Consider the following 26,810-nt stretch of genomic DNA (forward strand, 5'->3'; position numbering starts at 1 on the left):
TTTCTTGACAAATTTTGTAGATCGATAATAAATCAATTAGCTTTGTTTGTCTGATTGCAGATATTTTAGCTGATATATGTGAATGAAAACTTTTTTTACACATTTTTTTTAAAAGCTATTGCTGATCAATAATAAATTAATTAGCTTTGGTTGGCCAGTAGCCGATAAATTAGGCAATAAATGTTAATTTTAGTTTATCTGCAAATATTTTTGACAGATATCGTTAATCAATAATAAATCAATTAGACTAGGAAGCCAATAGCCAATATAGTAGCCGATAAATGTAATTTAAAATTTTTTTGCAAATATTTTTGGCAGACATAATTAATTATAAATATATCCAATTCGTCTAGGTTGTCCGATAGCTGATATACTAGCCGATAAACGTAACTTGAAATTTTTCTGCAAATATTTTTAACAGATACCGTTGATCGATAATCAATCAATTAGCTTTGGTTGTCCGATAGCCGATATATAATTGCCGATATATGTAAATAAAAATTTTCAACTCATTTTTTTTAAAAGATATAATTGATCGATAATAAATCAATTAGCTTTGGTTGTCCGATAGCAGATATATTAGGTGATAAATGTAGCTATTACATTTTCTGCAATTTATTTTTTTGCCAGATACCGCTAATCGATAATAAATCAAATAGATTAGGGAGGCCATTAGCTGATATATTAGCTGATAAATGTCAAATTTTTATGCAACATTTTTGTCAGATATTATTGATTGATAATAAATCAATTAGACTTATATCTGTCTGATAGCAGATATATTAGCCGATAAATATAACTTGTAATTTCTTTTTTTTTTATTAAATAATGCCTAAATAAAGCAACTCTCAAGTCACTGAACATTAAACAAACAGCATGGATATGAAGAAATTCAACAAGCAAAAATAGATAAATCATTAAATTTATTATGTATTAGTGAATTTAAAGAAATCAGCCTAATTTTGTTATCGGAGTGACAACAATAACATTAAAAATAGCATTTATTGGCAGATGTACTCATAATATTACTACACACATGTATGCGTAAATTTGAAAAAGTGTTACTTCTAAAACAAATTATATATAAATAAATATGCAAATATTTATATGTAGCATTTTTTTGTATCATGAGTATGTTTGTATTTAAATATACATAATAAAAATGCACAGAGAACACACACATATTATGCAAATACAAACTTTTAATTTTTATATGATTTGACAGCACTATATATATATATATATATATATATATATATATATATATATATATATATATTATCATACATACATAAAAAAGAAAAAATATTTTAAAGAGGGGCTAATAATTCTGATTTCAACTGTATATTTATTTACCTATTTCATTTTATTTTCACATTTATTTTATTTTTATATGTAAATGAATATCTATAAAGAAAGTAATTATATAGAATATACATTAGACAAATATAAAACGTAAATATTTTTAATTGGTATATTTTTGTATTAGTGTCCGCGTTTGTATTTATATACAACAAATAAATATAAACGTATATATTATGTAAATACAAACTTTTAATTTTCAAATGTGTTCAAAAACAATTAGAGGTCCGAAAATTAAACGCAACCAGAAAAGACTCACCTATGAGAGGGGTTTAGTGCAATCGCTCTGGGCTGGTCCAGATCTTGCCAGAAGAGCACCTTTCGGGAGGTGCCGTCCAAATTGGCCACTTCGATGCGGTTTGTCTCCGAGTCAGTCCAGTAGAGTTTGTGTCCCAGCCAGTCGCAGGCCAAGCCATCGGGGGAATCCAGACCTGAAACCACCACCGTCTGCCCTTTGCCCAGCGTGGCCTCCTTCATAGCTGCAAAAACAAGGAGTCTATTCAGTTCCTCAATAGTACAGCAGTTGAAGCACTCCTCAAATGTTTCTTTCTGCCTCCAGATAATGATACCGCATGTTTTTGTTGTGCTCTAGCGGGTCACAATAATAAATGACAGAATAAACAGAGCTGATCTTAAAACAATAACATGCACAGTTATGTGAATGAGATTATGCGATTAATTATTGTAGAATTATTTAGTTTATCTATCTGTACATGTCAGGTAGTACTACACTAAGTGATGATATTTGATAATTAATTTAGATTGTTATGAGGATACTTTTACACAACGACACACAGAAAAGTTAGACACAGGGTTTCTGCAGGTTGCATCAAGTCAAATTTTCAAATTTAAGACTTTAATAGCCTTTTAAGATCATTAAGAATGACATTTTAGACTTAAACGGTTAAGATTTTATGTAATGGCCCGGTATTATCATGAGGAATTGTGTAATTGTTTTTATTTATTTATTTAATGCAGGAAATTTGCTGTAAAATGTCAACAGCTATTGTGAATTGTATCTTTTTGCAATAAATTTTTAAATTTAAACAGAGACCTCTATGTCTGAGATGCTCGATTTCCGGGAGATTATCACTTGTTTGAGGCCATTATGAGTCTCGCAAATGCATAGAGACTACTGGACCTTTCAGGAGACTTGGAATGTCTAAATATCATGTTTAACAACTATAACGTAGTGAGACGCGGTGCAGCGGTACATCCTTCATAAACTCTTCGACATGCACTGCTCTTTGCCTGTATGAGCAGAGTGACAGCGTGTGGCTGTGTGTTTGTGTGTGTGGCTGTGGCTGTGGCTGCGTGTGTGGTCACGTGATGTTCGTTTTCAGCAGACGGAGGGCTGTTCAGAAATGCGAAATGCTAGGTAAAACGGTGTGGATGTGGATCATTTCCATTCTAAAATGCCATTTTAACACTAAGAAGTATTAGTGTAAACAAGGCCTGAGTGTGTATTTTTTCGCGAGCGGGTTTGCGACGGGGGTGGGGTGATGGATCGCAATGCTGGCTTAGCATCATGTTGTCTATTGGCCATCGGCGATGGACGATGGCATCATCTATCGGCCCAAACCTAAATATAACCTGACAGATTTAGAATGGAGCCAAATATGTGTCAAAGCACTTGTCAATTAATACTAGATTTAAAATTATCCGATATAACTGGGAAATGTGCACCTATATCACACCTGAAAAACAAAACAAGTTCAACCCAAACATCCCGAATGTACGTTTCAAATGCCAAAAACCTAAAGGAACATTCTTTCATTGTATCTGGGAATGTGAGGTGATTAAGATTTTCTGGCAAATTGCAATTTCCTCAATTATTTTAAAACCAATTCTTGTTTACTCTTGAAATAAGTAAGTAAGTAAGGCGTTTGATAGCACTCTATTGAAAGAACATCCATTGATCACTGGCTGAAAGGTTTGACACATTGCATTGCACTGGAAAGAATCACCTACAGTATAAAGGGCAAATTAAAGGAGTACCATAAAATTTGGGTTCTGTTTTTACAATTTTTAGAATATAACTATACAATGGCATAAGCAAATACCTCTCATGCTAGTGGTTAATTGATTGATATATGTATATGTGTATTTTTGTGTTTGGAATACAGTATATGTTTTTCTATGCCTTAGCTCATGTATAACAATACATTTACCTGTTCGACTGAATATGGATGCTTTAGGGGGAGGGGGGAGGGAGTTATAATGTAAAAAAAGTGTATTTTCATGCAAAATTGCAAGTGTTTTTCCTACAATAAAAAAAAAAAACATTTTAACTTAAAAAATAAGGTTTTATAGAGATGTGAATGGATGTCGGCCCAAATTAAGTAGCTTTACTTAAACAAAGCAAAATTAAGACCTTTTTAAAACGATTTAAGACCTACAATACAATGTCAATGAATTTAAGACTAGTTAAAGAGCTAAAATTTAGATTTTAAGACATTTTAAGACCCAGCAAACAACCTGTAGAAAGAAATGCTGAGCTATCTGCAATTCTTTACTATTACTGTTATTTATATTTTTTAGAAAAATTGTACATAATGTCAGATATCAGATCATATTTAATATGTAATAATATTGGTGCATCTGTGGCTATACAAACAGGATTCAAAGAAAAACTGATTTTAAAATAATACAATTTTTAGATTAATAAAATAAACAGAAAGAAAAACTAGCATTCAAGACTAAAAGTTTTCAAGCTTTTTTTCTATTTATATTAAATGTTATCTATCTAACTTTTAAAAAAGTACTATATTTATTGTACTTTGATTTTATAAATTATTTATTTATGTTTAGGTTTTTCCTTCAAACACTTCCACAGAGCCCAAAATCAACCAAAACGTGCTCAGGGGTAGCTCAATTAATGTGTCAGTGCTTTTTGGGTAAGGGGTTTGATCAGAATAAACAGCAAAAGTAAGTCCAAGGCACTCACAATCTGGGAAAAAATATTAAAAAGCCTTTATTGACATGGCTTTTCCTAAAAACTACGCATTTAGACAAAAACAGATCAGGCGTGTCTGGAGTTTCTTTTAAACTAAACAGAAAATAAACAGAAACAAAGCATTCAAGACCAAGGGTTTTCAATATCACATGTATATTTATTTAGCATTAAAAATTATTTTCTTTGTACTTAGATTTTTAAATTATTTATAAATTAGTTGAACATTCATTTTTAAGCTTTTCTTCAAACATTTTCACAGAGCCCCTAAAACTCCCTAAAAACCCCAAGTTTAGTTTGAATGTGAATGTATAAATAGATTAGGCAATTACTCATTGTGTAAATCATTTGTCTATCTAAACTCTCTGTTATTACTTACATTTTTGTTTTATGATATATTTATTTAAATAGTAAAGTTTAATATCAATTATTTTATGATATTTTGGTGCATTTTTGGCAAATGAAAATAGTACTGTGTTCACAATACAATTTTTAGATCAATAAAAAAAACAGAAACAAAAAAAAGCATTCAAGATCATTTGTTTTCAATCTTTTTTTAATATTTTATATTAAATGCATATTTATTTAACTTAAAAAAAGTACAATTAAAATAGTACTTTTTAAAAATTATTTATTAATTAATTTAACATTTATTTTCAGGGTTCTCTACAAGATTTTCCACAGAGCCCCTCAAACTCAATGAAAACCCAAGTTTAGGTTGAATCTGTAAATGTCTGGTGGTACTAAGTGGTGATATTGGATAAATGATTGAGGCTCTTTTGAATCATATGAGGATACATTTACACAACAATGACATAATACAAATAGAAAAGTTAGACAACAACACTGTGATGTTTGAACTCTCTATGATTACCTTTAATATTTTTTCTTGATTAATTTTATTACTTTTAGTGCATCCCTGGCTGTACAAAACAGCACTGTGTTCGAAGAAATAAAATTCTTAAAACGTTTATAAAATTTTATAGAATAAAATTATTTTAAAAATTGTAACATGAACAAGAATAGCATTCTGGACCAAATGTTTTGAATCTTTTTTCTTTTAGATTTAAGCTTTTTATTGATTTTCGAATTTGCTAATAATGCAGATGAATATCAAATACAGGATATTGACATAAATGTAGAACAATACAAAATAAATAAATACAATAAATAACCAACGACATATAAATTGAGTAAATAAACCAAACCAAAACACACAAAAAAAAATAATAATAAAAAACAGTACAAGGCTAATATCATAGCCTTAATTATTATTTTGAGTCGTTATTTGTTTGCTAAGATTGTGGGTCACAGGAATTCAGAAATGTTTCCCATTTATCAAAATAATTATCTTTTTTCTTCTATATTAGTTGTACATTTATTTATATTTAAAAAGTTTTGATTTTTTAAATCTACTTCATAAATAATTCATAAAATAAAAATAAGATTATAATTTACTTTCAGGTTTCTTCAAACACTTCCACAGAGCCCCTCAAACTCACTAAAAACCCCAAGTATGAAATGAAATCATCGAAGCCACAAAAAGCTGCTCTTACAGTTTGTAGAGAGGTTGTAGTAGGTCTGTTTGATGGCCTCCTCGCTGACGTCTGTCCAGAAAATCAGGCCCTCCGAGAAGAGAAAGTCCACTGCGGCCGCGTCCTCCAGATCACTGACCACCACTGCAGACTCTGAGCGACCCACCTCCACGTCCACCAGCCGGACATCCCGCCGGTTGGCGAAAAGCAGCAAAGGAGACCCTGTCCAACAAATAATATTGACAATGTAAAACTCATTTTAACAAGGCATTTGAACAAACAACCAGCCTATGTGGAGAAGAAAAAATAAATAAAAAAATCAACAAACTTTTCAAGATTCATCCCTTCTCATACAGAAGAGTGCGGTGGAATCATTTAAAAGCTTTATGCCAAAAAAATAAATAAAATAAAAAACATTACATGTGCATTGTTGCTGGAATTACCAATGACCTAGGAGAAACTTCATTTATTTTTTAATTAAATGTGCTGAAGAATGTTGTAACACTGTTATAGATTTCAACAAATAGCAATAATCCAGAGCACTTGTTGGAGCTCTGGTCTTCTGCTGGATTCGTTACAAAATTTGTACATTACAAACAAGTCAATGGAAACACCAATTTAAGCTTTACTGTCATTCCGCTGCATGTGTGGACATTCATTGAAATGAAATGTAGCGTCTCGCAAGACTACAGTGCTACATACATAAGCACAGTCATAAATACGAAAATCAAGGATGAAAGGAAGAGCTATTTTAAACCTATACACAACTAACGAACAGGAGTAGTAATCTAACTATACTTACTTGAAATACTTAATCATACACACTTAATTATAAATATGGCCAGACAGACATTTTTGCTATTTCTGCTGAGAATTTTGTTAAAAATCTGTGGATTTATGCGGAATGATTTAAGATCAATTTTTAAAGACACCTGTCTTTATGTGTCTATATGTTCATGTTTATATGTTTATATTTTATGTTGATTTATTTTAGTTTACATTGATTAATTGTGACTGGTTGGGGTTTAATGTGGTTTAAAATACTACATTTGAGAACATGTACAGATGTTTATGCTTACCTTTAAATTAGTGCATGTTGGTCTATGTTAAGGGGGTGGGGCTTCACCTTTAAAAGGCAGCCCCAAACAACAATTCAAGGTCAGTTCACCTGGCAAGCGAGCGAGCTACTGTGGTGCCGTAAGCGATCTGTGACTTGTATTTTTATTGTGATTGTACATATATCGTTTTGTTTGTTGTTTATTTGTTCTTTTGTTTTTGTTTGTTTTGCTACTTTGCTGGGTTTTGGGTTTCACTCTCGTACACTGTAAATAAACCATCACTTTACATGTTATATCAGCCAGTTGTGCCATCATTTTGAGGCTTCCTGGCTCATAAACCTCACAGAGTATCAGCTAATAAACACTTGATATATTAAATTAAAATAATACCTTTTTAACTTTTATGTTTACAATGCAAATCCAATTAGATCCGCTTTATTTGGTAAACAAACCACATCTTTCATATTGACCTTATTGTAAAATGCGGAAGTGCACCTGTTTTCGCGATTGTTTTAGAACTTCCTATTCAGTCGCCTATGGGAGAAATGAATAGGAATAATAAACAGCAGAAAATGATCAAACTACTTGCTCTAAGAACAAATGTTTGCATGACTATACAGACCAAGTAGAATAATATAATAATAAAATATCAAACTGCAACATCAAGCAGCTTAACAAGCAGTTTTTAATGTCTAAAAATGAATGGAAGTGAATGAGAACGGAAGTCTTGAGCCAAAAAGGTTCAAATGGCTGCGCCAGCTTGTCGGCGGAGAATAAGGTCAATAAAATATCTAAAAGACAGAAAAGATTACTTTAGCTGTATTGTGAACAAATCATATTAATTTTTTTATATTAGTCAATATTATTACTGGAATTAATTTAAAAACTGAATAAATATAAATTTACAGAAGTAAATAAACAGAATCAATAAGGGGCTAAAAATCTGCAGAAATCTGCTCGCAGATTCCTTGTGGGCGTAATTATAACCTAATATAGACTAAACAATTAATTTTACATACAGAACAATATTGAGCAGGATATTGTACAAAAGAGGCATTAAAGGTTAAAGAAAACAAAGTGAAATGTGATTGTCTGGTACATTAAGAAGTAAACGAGTTGATCCTTTAAGTGCCATCTGAAATTGTCTTCTAAAATAAGCATTTTTCTGAGATTGCTTTATTTATGTTCACTTATTACACATTAAAAGACAATGAAAATAATGTATTAATTGACATAAAAGGGAAATTACTTATACGTAGGAGCTTAAGAAATAATCTAGTTTTAGGAGAAAAATTCAGATGGCACTTTGCATCTGGTTTTTGCATCTGAACTCTTCATATGGAATGATTGTAAGAACGTGTCTGGTGCAAATGTGCAATTGAATAGTGTTGGGAAAACTACTTTTAACGGTGCTTTTACACTTGGTTTATTTGCCTGGACCGTACGCAAGTTCGAATGTCTCCCCTTGCCACCTCCTTGGATGTTTTGTGTTCACACTGTCTTTTTTCTTTCTGAACCCCGGTATGCTTGCGTCATCGAGCTGCTGTTTTGTTTACGGCCGTTGCTAGGTGACGGTCACGAAAGCAAGCGCCGAATTGGAAAGACGTCTGCACATCCCAGTCATTCTGCTTTAACTGAAGCTTTTGGTTTTGGACATACAGAAAGCGACTCGCAAAAACCATCTGCCGCAAAAACATTACAAACATTTAAAACATCACACAGTGTCTGCTGAAGCTGCTTTTGGAGGAGACAAGCAGACATCACTGTGTATCACTACCTATGTTTCCATCCACTTATTTTTATGCGTGTTTTGCATAAGCGCGTAAAAAACCGGTTGATGGAAACGCCATGAAAATTTTGAAAATGCTCATAAAAAACGGATTTGCATAACTGTGTAGGATAAACTTTTTATCCGATAAGAAAAGAAGCGCATAAACTACGATGGAAACACTTTTACCGCACAAATTTCAGTCTGTGCATTAAAAAAGGTCATGTGATTTTGTGATAAGAGATCATGTGATGATGACAATGTGTGTAAATAGACAAACCAGCAGGCTGAGCACACTGTAAAACATCTGAAATGTTGTTTTGGTTATTCTAAAACACCTTACCGTTTAAGTATTAGTGTTATTATATTATTAATGACCTCCAGAATCAAGATTGTCTGTGCTCCGCGTCTCACACCTTCAAACACCACCGAGCGTTAACTGCATGTCAGGATTGCGCTCTGAGGCGCAAGTCATTTATTAAATGAAGAAAGATTGACGCGGCTTCTCCTACTTCAGCAAATTCAGTTTTAGACTTTTGATATTTGTCCCTAGTTAATCAGGCAGTGACGATTTTGTTTGCTTTGACTCGCTGAATGGAAACGCTGCTTAATTCGCATGTTTTTTATGTTATCAAACATGCTAACAAGCATATAATTTTTGACCGTTCATAAGCAAATTACCCTGAACAATGTGACAAACGAAACCCAATCTAAATGTGAAGGTTTTCTTGTTGATCTTGCACTTTAAATGTCAAAAAACATTTGCTGTCATTGTTTAACCTTAATGTCTGTTATCGTCAGAGTTTTACTGATGTAACATTATTTATAGTGTGTTTGGCGCCTTAAAAGTTTAAGATTTAATATCATTTTATTTATAGATTTTTATTTATAGATATTTTCTTAACTGACAACCTTATTTAAAAATAATAAAAAAATAATAAAAAAAACGCAACCATGTTTAAGAGATTTTCAAAAAAACAGCAGCACACTTTGTGATTATGTTGGTCTTTCTTTGCCTCTGTTATAACCACAACATCAAATATGTAGGTCTTATATTAAATAGTAGCAAATTGCATTTAAAACCTAAATATTGATCATGTTAGTTAAAATCGCTATTAGATTTTTTTCTTCAAATCGTGAGCAGAATTGAGAAACGCACATTTATTATTTAAGATATAGAAAGCTGAAAGACTTTTGATATTTTCTAAAAAATCGAAAAAAAATTTGCAAAAATACTGTAATGTTTAATTGCAAATAGGGCTGGGTGATATGGCAAAAAAATTATCACGCTATATCTATCAATTTTTAAGGATTTTCAGCAAGACAATCCCTTTGTGCAGTTTTTGTAAAATTTAACACATTTTGTGAAATGCTTTCCATCTCCATTCAACCACAAAAAGTTTGTTCTCTCATCCTTCAGAACGAGTTATTCTTCTGAGGTAATCTAGGAGTACGATCAGTGCTGTGTATAGTTTGTAAAGACTGTCCAGCTCCTGCTGCTCAAACTGCTTGATTAAGCAAATTAAACTGAAACCATGAAAATAGTTTAATGGATTGTTTTGGCGCTAAAGCAGCAGACTTGTTTCGAAGCGCTTCATGGATGACGTTTCCCTATGTGGAAAATAAAGATTTAATTAATGATTCACTGTTGTTGTGAACGTCTGTCATATATATGCTGCATTTTAAATATGTCATTATTTTAAAGATCATCTCTTGAGCATCTGATTTCTCCTCGGTGATGATGTCCCTTAAATATATAAAGGCTGGTTGTTTTACCGTCGATGTGGGACAACAGTGGTATTGCAGATTTCAAAGAAAATATCTTAATGATAAAAAGGAAACATAAGCTTGACAACAAAAGATCCTATCAATGTCGTAATAAATGCACTTAAATAATGCAGCCTGCAGTTTCCAACAAGCATCAAGTGTTCATAAAGATTGTGTTGTCTGTCATATCTTTCATCTGTCTTTTCATGGGTTTTTTTCTCAGAAAGCACGGTTTTCGAAAATGAGGACATGAGACTCTGCTGGGTAGTTGCGCTGATGCTTGTAGATGGTTCACGTTTACCAACACTTGTTTGGGTCTGTAATTTCTTAGCATCTTCATAAGGGTGGTGTTGTTTTAAATGATGAAATGCACGTTGCTCTGTTTTGTGTTGGATTGCAAAAAATACAGTGGCTTCAGACTACTGACGTTTAGTGACGTTTCTTGTCAACAATACCTGTGACATTTTTTACCTTATTTGTTTTTTACTCCTCCAACTAACACTGTATGGCTGTAAACTTGTATACTGCGTGCGGCATCCGGAAAGGCAGGCTGCAAAATGTCTGCGCATTGTTACGCATAGTGTGTAAATATTATCAAACACTTATCGAACTGTCATTATCGGTATATTAAAAAAAAACATACAGTCGAAGTCAGAAGTATTAGCCCCCCTGAATTATTAGCCCGTCTGTTTATTTTTCCCCCATTTTCTGTTTATCAGAGTACAGATTTTTTCAACACATTTCTAAACGTAATAGTTTTAATAACTCATCTCTAATAACTTAATTTTTATTATTCTAATGAATAATTTTTTTTCATCCTTGCCATGATGACAGTAAATAATATTTCCCTAGATATTTTTCAAGACACTTCTATACAGTTCTTAAAGTGAACTTGACTAGGCAGGTTAGGGTAATTAGTCAAGTTATTGTATAACGATGGTTTGTTCTGTAGACAGTTGGAAAAAATATTGTTTTAAATAATTTTGTCCTTAAAATTGTGTTTAAAAAATGAAAAAACTGCTTTTATTCTAGTCGAAATAAAACAAATAAGACTTTCTCCAGAAGAAAAAATACTATCAGACATACTGTGAAAATTTAATTGCTATGTTGAACATCATTTGGGAAATATTTAACAAATAGAGGAAAATTCAACTACAATTGTATATATTGTGATGATCATCGTTATCGAATTATCGCCCAGCCTTAATTGCAAAGAAACAAAGCAGTAACATGCTAGCTGAGGAAGTATCTGGCACTTAACTCCACAACAACTACAAACATTCATCCACTAACTGTTCAGAAATGTCCTGGTGCAGTCTAAAAGCTATGATCTCTTTCTATATATGTCATTAAATAACTGTTGAGGCTGGTTTGAACAGAAACCTGTGCTCCACTACTGGTAGTTTCTAACATTGTGGCCAAGTAAAACCTGCTGTTTTGTTGTTTCTAAAGTGTCAGAATAGTCTGAAAAGGCTCCGCCCTCTTCTGGAAAGCAGGAGCTCATCAGCATTCAAAGGGACAAGCACAAAATCAACCTGCTTTTGCTAACACCCAAATAGGTTTAAATTTGACTACAATAAATGATCTGTGAGGTACTTTAACTGATTATTCACAAGCACATACTGTGAACATGAAAGATTTATATAACATCTTATTAAAAAGGTCATAATAAGTCCAATTTAAATCCTCATTAATATAATTACGGTTACACATTATGACTGTGCATTTTCGCTACCAGCAAATGTGCCTCCCTAAACAAACATGCTTAGTAATCCACTCTGTCTGCCTGCAACAATCCAGGCGCTCGCTCTCTAAATAATCAGAGTTTTTCATGAACTCATCGCGCTAAATGAGAGGCACATGTGACGCTCACTGGGGAATGAACAGCAGAGGAAACAACGGAAATGTCTGCCCTTCGTTCTGGCACCCGGACGTGTCCACGGGGACCGCCAGTTGGCACCTCGCACCCCGTCAACATGTGCCAGCAAGTGCCACTCACGTCGCAGTCAATAACTTCCAGGGGGTGAGGACATATGATGTCATTAGATGCAGACACAATGACTATATGGCGCGAGGGCTGAGGCTTGGGACGTCCTGCTGTGGTTTACCAGCGTGCCGCTTTAGCAGGAACCGTGTCACCATCGAGAAACAGCTGCGGGTTTCTGATGTTCACGGTGACGCTATTAATATAACGACATGTTAAAGTCTTGAAAGATAAATATTAGCAGAATAAAGCAGTTTCAGATGGAAAACTCCAAACTATGAGCATGATCCAGAGTTCATGTTGTACACAATCTACTACAGGCCTACTGTTTTCTCTTTTCTGATTTATAGGTTAGAGCTTTTGCCAAGTTAAAGGATATTAGCATCAATCTAAAAACATTCAGGTTGTGATAGAGGTGTCTTTAAGTTCTTATTTTAAAAAGTAAATGTGATAAGTACAATTCTTAAGTGATGAACACTTAGTAAGCTAAAAGGAACTTTACTAGACTGTCCATGCAACATTTTCTAGAAAAACCAAGCTAAAAGTTTCACATGATTCATTAAAAGTTTGAGTAGGGCTGCATGACATTGGAAAAATCGAACATTGCAATATTTTTTATATTGCGAGATATATTGCGATGTGAATAAAATTTTACTATTTGACTTCATATCTCTATTTTGGAAAGAATTTATAATGTAAGATAAGTTGGGATGATTCAGCAGTGGGAGTGCATCTCCATAAAATCTGAAAAAACAATCTATACAATTTTTGCGGTCGCCCGACACATTTTCGTTGCTGTGCTATTAGCAGTGCACTTCTGATTTTACATGTGTTGTATTTTCATGCATAACAATCTATAAATATTTTTAAAATGCGATTGAAATAAAGTGTTTGATCGTTTTCCGAGTCTAATAGTATTTAAGTAGAGAAATTGAATAAATTTAATCAAATTCATCCTAGTTAATGGTGCAATTTTTTATACCTGAAAGTTTTTAAAGTCATTATACAATCACAGGCATCGAAAACACATGCAGATGATAAATTATAATGCAAACCCAACATTGCATATTCTGCGATGTGACTGTTGCGAATGATCACACTGTGATATCAATGCTGAAACTACATATTGTGCAGATCTTCTTTGAGTAGTATTTATTTGTACATTTTTCAATCTGTTTATTGGTTTGCATTATATATTTTATCCATCAATGTAAAAATTACATATTTTACATACAGTTGAAGTCAGAATTATTAGCCCGCTTTGAATTTTTTTCTTTTTAAATATTTCCCAAATGATGGGAAATGATTTTCACAGTATGTCTGATAATATTTTTTTTCTTCTGGAGAAAGTTTTATTTCAGCTATAATAAAAGCCGTTTTCATTTTTTTAACCATTTTAAGGACAAAATTATTAGCTCCTTTAAGATATAGATTTTTTTGATAGTCTACAGAAAAAAAACATCATTATACAATAACTTGCCTAATTACCCTAACCTGCCTAGTTAACCTAATTAACCTAGTTAAACTTTTTAATGTCACTTTAAGCCAGTGGTCACCAAACTTGTTCCTGGAGGGCTGGTGTCCAGCAGATTTTAGCTCCAACCCCAATTAAACACACCTGAACAAGCTAATCAAGGTCTTACTAGGTATACTTGAAACATCCAGGCAGGTGTGTTGAGGCAAGATGGAGCTAAACCCTGCAGGGACACCGGCCCTCCAGGACCAGGATTGGTGACCCCTGCTTTAAGCTGTATAGACCCTTTTGAAGGATGTAAACAAAAACAATGGTCCCACTGTATTTCCTGTTTTACATTTTTAATCTCTGCAGCTTTTGAGAATCCAAAAAGAGACACATACTGATAAATAATGTAATGACAGCTGTTTTAACCTTAAGTTTTGATGTAATTGCCTCTTGCTGCAGTTATGAAATAGTTTGACAACAAACAGGAAATGATCATAAGCCAATAACATCAACCACGTTGAAATGGTCTATAGAAATGTCTTGAAAAATATTAAGTAAAATATTATTTACCGTCATCATAGCAAAGATAAAATAAATCAGTTATTAAAAAGGAGTAATTAAAACTATTAGGATTAGAAATGTGTTTAAAAAAATCTCTCCGTTAAACAAATTATGGAAAAAATAAACAGGAGGGTAAAAAAATCAGGGGGGCTAATATATATATATATATTTTTTTTTTTTTTTTTGTCTTCATATGAATGAATTAAAATATTCTAAATGTAACAAGATCAAATTAGGAGCATTTTAATATTGCTGTAGAACTTAATACGGTAACACCTTAAAAAATGTAATAACATAAACAAACAATTAGTAATACATTTATTAGATCTTTGTTAACTTTAGGTTACGTTAAGTAAATAACATAAGTTCAAGTCAGTTCATGTTAACTTATTGTGCATTACCTAATGTTAACAAGCACAACTTTCAATTTTATTAATGCATTAGTTAATGTTGAACTATGATTAATAAATGCTTTACAAGATTATCCATACTTAATGTTAGTAAATGCATGAACTAACATTAACTAATGACCTATTTTTCTAAAAAAAAAAAAAAAGCCGAAGTAAAAATTCTAAAAGTAACAACAATAATCATAATAATAAAAAAACATAAATACATACAAAATTAAATTGAAAATAAATTTAAAATGTTCTTAAAATTACATTTAAAATTATTTTGTCAGGCTTTTTTGTCAACCCTATTTGTTTTTAACTTATGCCAGACTTTACACAAGTACAAAAAGTGATTAAACTCTGTGAGAAGGAAAAGTTAAAGACATTTGTATAATTTGGACTTTTGGATTTTTCTCCCTTAATTTATCAGCTGCCAGAAGAAAAGTCTGAATCGCATCATTTGGAAAAGAGTAATAACACACCTCTCCTCAACAAACCGCATGATTTCACGTCTCATTCATGTCTGTCACATAAATTTTGCAGGATGAGTTGAACACCAAAGTGTAATACCTGTGATTAGAGGTCTGTACCTCAAGTATGAGCAAAAGCTATTCTTGCCTTATTTTGAGATTTTGATGGCCCTAAAATGGCATTTTTTCTCTTGTTCCGTGATCTCAGCTTTCTGCCCAGGCTGGTATTCACTAAGCAGGTAGTCTTATGAGACTAAACAGTGCAAGATATGTGATTTGGTGTTATCTGAAAGCAAACACTGCAGCAATTTTGGGCTTGAGGGTTATTTTATCAGCAACCACCAAGAAGGAAAACCAGCTTGCAAGTGTCCTGTCGAGCTCCTCTGTGGAAAAAAGGTGCCAGTGAGTCACCACAGGTCTCCTAAAATTGAGAGTCATCATATTTGACTCTATGAATCACTGACAAGATAATAATATAACAAGGTTATTTACTGGTTGGTTCATAAGGAGATTTCACTCAAATTCACCTCCAATGCCAGCTTGATCACTCGAGGAAACAACTATTTTTAACTTAATTTGTACGAAAACATAACATTTTTAAAAGGGGATGTAGCCATAAACCTAGGCCACTCACAATATCTATTTTTTGCTGTACGATATATTGCACCAAAAATATTGCGATAAACGATATTATTGTCATTTTATGCCATTAATTTATTATATAATGCCAGAATGACGATATAACATCGTCACAACGCAAGTACACTCTTTCAGAGAATACATAATATTTCATTCTTAAAAATATTTAATTGAATTATAGTCATTTAAACAATTTAATAGTTAGGGATTGGAATTAGAATGTGAAAACATTTATCCTAAATAAATAATAATAATTGTTAACAATAAAAGTGCAAGGTAAAAAAGTAACAGAGGCTGCGATATCTGCTACCAGATCTATTTTCAGTTGTCTGACACCCACGTGAAAATATATTAAAGTAATTTATAGAAAATACTAGAGTGTTTTTTTTTAACCATACTGACACTGACACCAGTGGAGATAAAGATGTTTAGCTAAAATATTGCTAGGTTCTGCTTGTTAAGTCGTGACGTATTGGTGACATATGGAATACTGTTTCCGGGTCTAAGTCGCTACTCATTTGAATTGAGAAAATATTCGTTTATGAACACTTTTTAGTCCTATCACACATTAAAGCGAATTTAATATAAAAGCATAGTGTACATGTCCATCTCTGGACTTGCTGCATCACAAATACCAAAATTTTAACAATTTATAAAAAAAATTATTCACTTTCTGGCCATTGGATATTAGGCATAAATATATTCATATATATATTGCGATCGTGATTTTCGAAAGTATAACATCGCATTGTAAACGTTTATTATTACCATTTGATGAGTTTCCCTATTCGGTTTCATAGAGCACCTTGACCGGGAAGCCGCTTCGCATGACGTCACACTTAAGCAGTTTTTATGTATGATATGTAATCGCTAAAAATAATTGAGGTCATGTCCATGTATGGTGCGATAAGTCAATATAATAATTATTGTGATAGGCCTACATAAACCCAACCTTTAAACCCATCCGTCAATGGGGGATGCCCAAATTGTACAAACATATTCAAATATGATTTACGAATTAGTCACAAAATCAAAAGTTACGAATTCCTATGAGACTTGCGTGCAAAATGTTAATAATGTAAGGCAACACATTGTTGCGGCAGATCAAATAAAAAGCATTTTGATATTGCTGCAGTAGTCCATACCTGTTTGTCTGACAGAAATTGCATAAATAAATTTGTAGTGAAATGAATGATTATTTAAAAAATGAGAAAAGTTTGTAAAACTAAAAAATATAAACAAAAAGAGAGAACTTTGTCTTCGATTTTTTTTTACCTTCTTCAAAAAATAAGTTTTAAAAACATTTATTCATACTCTTTTCAGCTTAGCCTCTTTATTAATCTGGGGTCGCCACAGCGGAATGAACCGCTAACTTTTCCAGCATATGTTTTACGCAGCAGATTTGGACATGTACAAAACTGGACCACCAGGAGGAAACCCACGCGAATACGGGCAGAACATGCAAACTCCACACAGAAACGCCAACTGACTCAGCTGGGGCTCGAACCAGCAACCTCTTTGCTGTGAGGTGATTGTGCTACCCACTGCGCAACCGTGCTGCCAGTTTTAAAAAAACATGATTTCTTAATTTAGCTAGGGCTGCACGATTAGAAGAAAAAAAATCTAATGGCGATTTTAACTAACATGATCAATATTTTGGTTTTAAATGCAATTTGCTACTATTTAATATAAGACCTACATGTTTGATGTGGTGGTTATAACAGAGGCAAATAAAGACCAAGCATAATCACAAAGTGTGCTGCTGTTTATTGAAGATCCCTTAAACATGGTTGCGATTTTTTTAAATAAGGTTATCAGTTGTCATGACAAATTAAGAAAACTATAAATAAAATGATATTAAATCTTAAACTTTTAAGACGCCAAACACACTATAAACAATGTTACATCAGTAAAACTCTGACGATAACAGACATTAAGGTTAAACGATGACAGCAAATGTTTTTGACATTTAAAGTGCAAGATCAACAAGAAAACCTTCACAATTAGATTGGGTTTCGTTTTTCACATTGTTCAGGGTAATTTGCTTATGAACGGTCAAAAAATATATGCTTGTTAGCATGTTTGATAACATATATAAATAATCACAGCTTTTGCTTTAAAAAATTGGGCCCTTTCAAAATGCATTTTTGGTTTAGAGACGATTAATCTTGCAGGCTTAAGTTTAAGTTTAATAAAGATGTTAATAAATAAAGCTTCCCTTGGGTTTACCATATTAGATGCATTGTTTTTGTTTGTTTGTTTGAATGTTGACCAAACGCTTATTTGCGGGAAAAAAAGCATCAATGTAATCTTACTAAAAAAGGGTTGGGCGATATCGACGAATTTGGCATCTTACGACATCTAATGTGAAACATCACAATGGCTGATGGCATAGTTGTTGTAGGCGGCTTATGAATAATTAATTTATTTATAACGAACCAATTATTTGTAGCCTACTGTTTTAACTATCTGACCCGCATGACCCGCATTTGTAGCCTACCGTTTTAAATATCTGACCCGTTTTAACTATCTGACCCGCATGACCCGCACTATCTGACCCAGCACGTCTTGGTTTTATCCATAATCAAATAATAAATAAATAAAGATGAGTTACACACAAATTACCAACTGTCATTACTTTTTCCGAGGGACTTTGGCATGAATAGGCAGAGTGATCTGTGTCGTTATAATGGCGTCGACAAACTTGGTTGGTACAAAAGGTGCACAACCAACAGGAACCAACCAACAGTAACTGAGGTTTTCGCTAAAATCACTAAGTATCAGCGTTAAAGCCAAAGACTGAAGATGTTTACTGATGCAGTGACGCGTTACCTGATAGATTCCAAGGACTGAAGAGTCGTTTTAATTAAACAATCAGGATGCCGGCTCAGCCTATCCGCTATTGGCGATGGACGATGGCATCGTCTATCGACCCAACCCCATTACTAAACCTTTGCTTTTGATTGAAATATACTTACTATTGGCACATTTATATACTGAGAATGAGAAATTGTCACACAATTTATTATTATAAACCTAAAATGGTTTCAATTAAAAACTATATCATTTAAATAAGTTAAATTTTACTTTTTTAAACTAAAACGAAATGAAGATACATACACGTTTTAAACTAAACTTAATAATGAAGACACATACACATTTGTTCTGTTTATACGAAATAAAAGACACATACAAATATTGCATCACATTTCCACACATTTCCTTCATGTAGTCCCAACACAAATCATTTAAGTTAACTTAATCGTTTTTACGAATTTAAGTAGATTAAACATAAAAAAATTACGTTGTCCTTAAAAAAACCTTAAGAGTCGTGTTGTTTCAGCTCATTTTAAATAAGTAGATTAAATAATGCTGAGTGAACACACACACACACACACACACACACACACACACCACACAAACACACAAACACACAAACACACACACACACACACACACACACACACACACACACACACACACACACACACACACACACACACACACACACACACACACACACACACACACATACACACACACTAAAAAAAAAAAAAAAAAATTAACATTAACATTGAATTGTCAACCCCAGTTTAAAATTTTGGATCTAACTTAAATAAACTATTCTAAACTATATACACATGATGTTTAATGTTTAAAAATAAAACTTTACTGAACTAACAAAAGGGAAGGAAACACACACACACATACATACTTTTGAAGGAAATGGAGAAGAGATTTAGCCCAGATGCTCAGTATTAGCTAGTCACGTCATTTAAATATCATTGCCTTCCTGCTAAGTACACACATCTGCCTAACGTTTAGTAATTGCCACATTCAACACTCCCGAGAAGCCAAATTTGATCCATTCTTCACTCTATCCTGAGCCATTTAAACATCTAAAGACCATCAAACGCAAATAAACTTACTGACAATAAATATGCGTATCAAAATATCTCCCGTAATCCCAAACAAACCCTTTAAGCTTCCATTTCACAAACCATATTTCCCTTTATGAGCACAGGAAGTGTCACGCAATTATTTTGGCAAGTGTAAACGCAACTTTAGCGTGATTTACAGTTGTGTACGCTTCATGCAAACACAGTCTATTAAACAGTGACGCAACAGAAAAACTGAACAGACCCCAGAGCTCACACAATAATCCCCCCATGCCGTCCCCACTTCAACAGACCCACACACATCCTTCCTTCAGTCATTCGTCCAACTCTTTCACCCCTTTCTTCCAGCTTTACAACTACATCAAAGCCAGAGAATTTCTCTGAATATAGTTAAATTTTTTCTTCTAATCGAGTAGTAAATTTGAGTATAAAATACGAGATGCATATTACATTAAAATGAAAAAAATTAAATAAAACAAAGACATGCTAGGGCTGAGCGATCTAAAATCAAATTAATTAGGGCTGCACAATATATCGTTCAGCATCAGTATCGCAATGTGCGCATCGGAAAGTCACATCGCAAGATCTGGATTCTGCAATGTTGAGTCTGATTTGGCTGACCAGGAGCTACAGAACATATCTGATTTGTAGAGTCACTGTTAAATTTAACCATAATAGAGTAAAAGCTTATCGTTTCCATATGTATTTAAGGCCTTGGAATGAGCATTTTAAGAGAGTTTGGACACAAAAAAGTATGATGTTTAGATGGATTTAATTATTTTAGATTTATTTATTTATTTATTTATATTTATTGTTTGTTTTTTTTTCTTAAATTTCTTTGTCTTGTTTTTTGTCCAAATATCCACATTTTAAAGCAAATATTTGAGTATTTAATTACCCTATTGGCAGATAATTTAGCTTGTTTTAAGGAAAAACAAAAACAAAACAATATTTTTATTTGACCTACAAGAATTTGGGGATATTTTGACAAAAAAAAAAAACAAGACAAAGCAAAGTAAGAAATTTTTTTTTTTGCATTGTTATTATTCAATTTCTGTATCAAAATATTGTTAAACTTGGAAAACAAACAAACAAAAAAAAAACTGTCAAACAGAGCTATTTAATCATTTAATATTTGTGTATAATCACAATATTTATTGCAGAAAAGTAAAATATCGCAATATCAGATTTTTCCAATTTTGTGCAGCCAAAACATTCAATAATTGATTTCGATTACTGAACAATATTTTTTATTTCCAATGTAATTATTGATTTAATTATTATTTAAAAATCATACTTCAACAAGTTACTGATAATACTGTAAATATACTCACCTATTAACTACACTCTTAAAATATTTAACACCATTTAAGAATGAAGATGTAAACATTAGTATTGTAATTTTAACTTAAATAATCTTTTTATGATTTAATTATGATTTTATGATCTTTAGATTTCTGTACAATGGCATTACTACATTACATTTGCTATTTTGTTCAATATAAACAACAACAACAATAACTAGGACTGGGCAGTATGATAATATATATTGTTACCGTGAAATGAAACGTGTACCATAAAATATTTTTTATTGTTTGTATATGTAAATAATGTAAATAACACATTTTAACAATGTAAAATGTAAATAAGTGGGTGTGGCCAACTCACAAACAGCATGCTTTAAGTCCCAAAAAGACGCTTTATGGAGGACTAGAAGTGTTGTAAAGTAAAGTCTCTCATATAACCGAGAAATTAAATTTTGGTCATATCGCCCCCCCTAAAAAACAATAAATAAACAATAACTTTCATAGACCCGTTTAATTGGTTGGATTGGTTGAAGTGGAAGAATACTTTCTATTTATTTTATGGTTAAAGGGTTTCTTACAAAGTAAACTGAAAAAAGTAAATAACCCAATATCTTCAAAACTGAAATTATTTGCAATTGCAATTATTTAAAATAAACAGATGCAAATTTTCTACACAGATGTACTTTCCAACAAAATGATCCAAATAGCACAACTCACTAACTGCAACTATGAATATGAGTACAGAGAAATAACACAAAACAATTTATTAAGCTGATGAACACTGTAAACAAAAAAAAAAAAATGCCGGGTTCACAAAAATACTTCATGTTGTCCCAACACAAATCGATTAATAAAATAATACACAAATAATAAAAATCATTGACAGCCAATCAGAATATATCGTGTATAACAATTTTTTTTTTTAAATGTGCACATTTAAAAGTAGCAGACGACAAAACTTTAGTACACACTTAGAATAAACGCAACAATATCATGCATTGGTGCGGACAGTAATATAGACCACTTCAATGTGGTCATGTCATTGGCCATTGGACATTTCTTGCTTGTTGTCAAACTATTTCACCTTTATTAATGGGCAATTAAATTATAACTTAACATCAAAACAGCTATCATAAAATCATTCATCAATATGTTAACATTTCTAAATTCTCTGAAGCTATGGAAATTAAAAAAGTAAAACAGGAAATACACTATCATTGTTATCGTTTACATGCCTCAAAATGGTGATCATTTTGGAATAATGACCACGCAGCCCATATATTACACTCAAAACAATACTTTTGCTGCTTGTTCAAACTACTTATTTAATGCGAGTTGAACCAACACAATTCCTAATGTTTTTTTTAAGGACAACTTAATTGTTTTATGTTCAATCCACTTCAATTTGTAAAAACAATTAAGTTAACTTAATCTGCGTTGGGACAACATGAAGGAATTGTGTGGAACCCGGCATTTATTTACACCGTTTGGCACCATGCACGCCATTCAAGCAGCAAAACTGCAGCACATGCTCTCCATCTGCACAGAAAAGCCTTTGGAATGGTCCGGCAGAGTCTGGGAGGACTGACACCTCCTACCCCGAAGAGCACAGAGCAGCGGGGATTAAAAAGATAACCTCGTCCTAACAGCTGCACTGTTTTATGAGATCACACGGACCTCTGTGGCCCAAATGTGCAAGAAAAAAAAAAACACCACCACCAGCATTATGCATAACCACCACAACACCCCCCCCGGCACAATCTCAAACTCAAACAGATGAGATTACTCACTTCTACACGTTCAGCTACAGCCTAAAGCAAACACATAAACTGGAGGAAAGCTAGAGCTAGAGGAAAGGGAAAATTTGATTCTCTGTGTAAGAGGAGGATAATTGCAATTAATTTATTCCACACGCACAGGAGAGAATAAAAGATTTTAACAGATTTAACATAAACGCTATTCCTAAAAGGTCCAGCGAAATTAAAATATTTTTTATGTTACTTTCAGTTTGTTAGTTCTGGACGCTGATTCCCTCAGCGACAGTAGCTGAAAGCTTTGACTGAACTCTTGGAGTTTCTAGTTTATATGATCCAAAAGATCTAAGTGATCTGTTGGGTTTTTATTCAGAGAGCATATATGTAATGTATTGAGGTCCTAGGCCATTTAGTGATTAAAAGACAGGTAATAATACTTTAAACTCTATTCTGAATGTAGCTGGGAGCCAGTGTAAAGACCTGAGGACAGGTGTGATGTGCTCTGATTTCCTGGTTCTGGTCAGAATCCTGGTTGCACCGTTCTGGATGAGCTGTAACTGTCTGACTGTTTTTTTGGGAAGGCCCGTGTGGAGGCCGTTACAGTAATCCACCCTGCTGCTGATAAAAGCGTGAACAAGTTTCTGTAAGTCCTCAGTGGAAACAAAGGATCTGCTTCTTGCAAAGTTTTTGAGATGATAGTATGCTGATTTACTAACTGCTTTGACATGACTACTGTGAGAGTGTAACTACATTTACAGGGACACTAGAGCGTTTTAAAGCTGCGATTTATCAAAGGATTGCTTGTATATCAGCTTGTAGACAAACCAACTGACCGATGAGACTTTGAAACACTCCAGTTTCCCAGCATCTGTAGTTACACTCAGTAAACAACCGTGAGTTCGGTGAACTGATGATCTTCACAGCCAATCACAATCATTTCTGTTGAGCTTTCATGTGCTCAAATGTTAATGGGAAATAGACGTTTTTAAAATTGCAGTATCGTGACAACACTACCTCAGAATAGATAAATAATTTTACTTCAGATGGTCAAATTGTTAGACTGATGAGTGATGGATGGATCCATAGACAAAAATCCATCAAAATGTCTAATTTCTACCTTTAGTTGGACAGACTGATGGAACAATGGATTGCCAGAAAGATCTTAAATCGCTTTTACTTGGCATGGACAGAAAGATGCATACCCTGCCAGGAGATATTTTATAAATTTAGATTATTACTTAAAATGAACAGAAGAATAGACAGGTTGATGGATAATAGACAGCCAAGAATATCTTTATAAAATACTTCTACCTCAGATGAACGGACAGATAAAAAAATCATGCAGAACTCTTATCTCAAACTTACAATCGAATAAACAAAAAGATGATCATAGACAGCCACAAATATCTTAATAAAAACATTCAAGATTTATCTCAGACAGACAGAGGGACATTGAAATGAACGGAATGAAAGAATCCACAAAATCTTTTGACAAAACCTTCAAATTTTAGCCTAAAAATTGTTTGTCCAGAAAAATATATTCAAAAGCTCCTTTGACAATCTAGACTTTTGTAATTCCACCTTTTCATTTTATGCTTCGCCTGTTCAGAGACAAGAAGAGAAGCCACTCAAAGATTCACAACTTCTGTGGACACAAATGTCTTGCGGTGAACATCTGAGGTCCACTATAAGAGAGAGAAAAGCGAAAACAGATGAACTCTAGCAACTTTGTAATGGTTTTAGGAGGCAACGTGCCAGAGATCTTGAGGACAAAGGCAAAGCGGGCCTTGTTTCAATGGACATTTAAACACTGCGGCTTACTAGAGGAAACAAAATCAGTCAAAGTCCAGCAATAAATTTCAGTCCCAGCGTGAAGATTGCTAATCTCCATAAACAGACGTCCCTCAGAGAACTCATTTCCACTCTTTAACCAAACACAAGCGCTGGATGATATGACCTAAGATTTAAAAACTCGATTAATTAAACACTTAAACTATTATGCCTCATTCAATTACATTTTTATGCCCTCATAGTTCAAGCTTGCAAAAATACTCAAGTATTTTATGCATTTCTTATCTTTGTGAAATCACAATGATTAAAGGAAATTAACTGGTTATTAGTTGAATCCATTAAACAATTGAAATCAAAGCACATCACAAAATGCTTGAAATAAAGACATCTTGTAAAACAGTCACTTTTTTTTCGTGTGAAAAGCTGATAATACTAATCAACTGTAATAAACACTGTAGTGTGATTTAATTTTACTACAGTAAACTGCCGTTATTATAGTACAATATACAGTGTAGTTGTAAAAAAAAAAAAATTAATTAAGTATAAGGTAATTTGTTTACATGACTACTACAGTTGTTGTATTACCATAGAATTAACAAAAAAAACGTAATAACTAAAGTACTTTACTATATAGTATGGTTCAAAAACACTATAGTATTTACTAGGGCTGCGTAATATATTGTTAAGCATCAATATTGCAATATGCGCATCCGCAATAGTCACATTGCTAAGATATGCAAAGTCCAGTCTGAATTCTATCTGAACAGGAGCCACAGAATTGTATTTAATCACTGTATTTATATAGAATTTATATAATTTATGCAAAAAAACATGTCTTACTTAGAATTTCTGTTTTGTTTTTAGACCAAATATCTACATTTCAATTCCACTGGCAGATAATGTCCTATAAACAAGCAGCAAAACTCTTATTTTTTACTTATTCAAGATATATACAGGAATCTAAAAAGTAATTTCAATACCTTTTAAAGACCTTCTCGGAATATTTTAAGAGCTCATCGTCACTTCAAGTTCTAATCAGTATCAAAACTTTAACTTATTAAACAGTTGTTAATAACCAGTTGTAGTTTATTAAATCAATGGAGCACAACCATGCAACAGAACTCAGATAAGCTCTGAAAAAATAAAGCTTGGAAGAATAAATTACACGGTTGTTTTAAGTGACAGGCTTCAGCCACTGTTTATACACGTCTTTCTCCAACCAGGAGTTCGCAAGCTTACATTTTCCCATTTTGCTGTCTGTTTCGCTCTATGGTTTCGCTACATATGGAGAGCATCACATCACCTTCCCACGTTTGTCGCAAATTACATGACATCACCCAAACAGAGGCCGGACAGGCCCCTTGTCAAACCAATCGCATGTATCAAGCACACCATTAGTAATATTAGGAGGAAAATAAATGCATTTATGCAATTATACAATTAAAATGCAATTATGACTTTTTACTACCTTTTAAGAGCCTTCATTTTCTCATAACTGATTTATCAACTTTTAATACTTCTTAAGACCCTGCAGACACCCTGTTATTTCTTCTAACAGTGAAAACTAAACAATCTTTTTACTTGGTCTAAGAATTGTTTGGACATTTACTAGAAACAAGACAAAAAGAAAAGCATTTTTGCATTTTGATCATTAAATTTCTGTACCTGAATACAGTTTGACACCCCAGAAAACAGTCAAATAGAGCTATTCAAACCATCTTCTGTAACTGTATTCATTTTGCAATATTTAATAGCAGAAAAAATCAAATTTCACAGTATCAGTTTCTCCAATATCGTGCAGCCCTTGTATTTTCTATAAATTACTACTGTATTTATTCACGTGGTCACGCCTGCAAAGAAATTTTTATTTCAATAAGCAGACATGTTGAAAAGGTAATCTTGTAAATTAATAGCATTTCAAACATTCCAACGTGTAAAGCATAGTAACCTGAAAATATTGTTTTGTTTTTTCCCTTCATAAAAGACATGCAAGATTATTTGAAATCATAAAAACTAAACATCAAACAATTAAGTTATTTTTCTGATAGATCTTAGTGAAGCTTGACGCATTATACGTCATTATTTATTATTTTTATTTGAAAGGAAAC

The 26,810-nt window shown here is 32.8% G+C and overlaps 1 protein-coding gene across 2 annotated transcripts in view; it reads right to left on the reverse strand.

The window, feature by feature from the left end:
- Positions 1 to 26,810, reverse strand: part of lrp5 (low density lipoprotein receptor-related protein 5) — a 127,145-nt gene that overhangs the window by 92,487 nt on the left and 7,848 nt on the right. For both annotated transcript variants that reach the window (NM_001430956.2, NM_001177458.3), the window contains 2 exon segments: positions 1,622 to 1,841; positions 5,872 to 6,072. In NM_001430956.2, coding sequence (NP_001417885.2) covers positions 1,622 to 1,841; positions 5,872 to 6,072 — 421 coding nt within the window.

This window comes from Danio rerio, chromosome 25 (assembly GCF_052040795.2).
Source record: "Danio rerio strain M-AB ecotype USA chromosome 25, GRCz13ab, whole genome shotgun sequence".
NCBI lineage: Eukaryota > Metazoa > Chordata > Actinopteri > Cypriniformes > Danionidae > Danio > Danio rerio.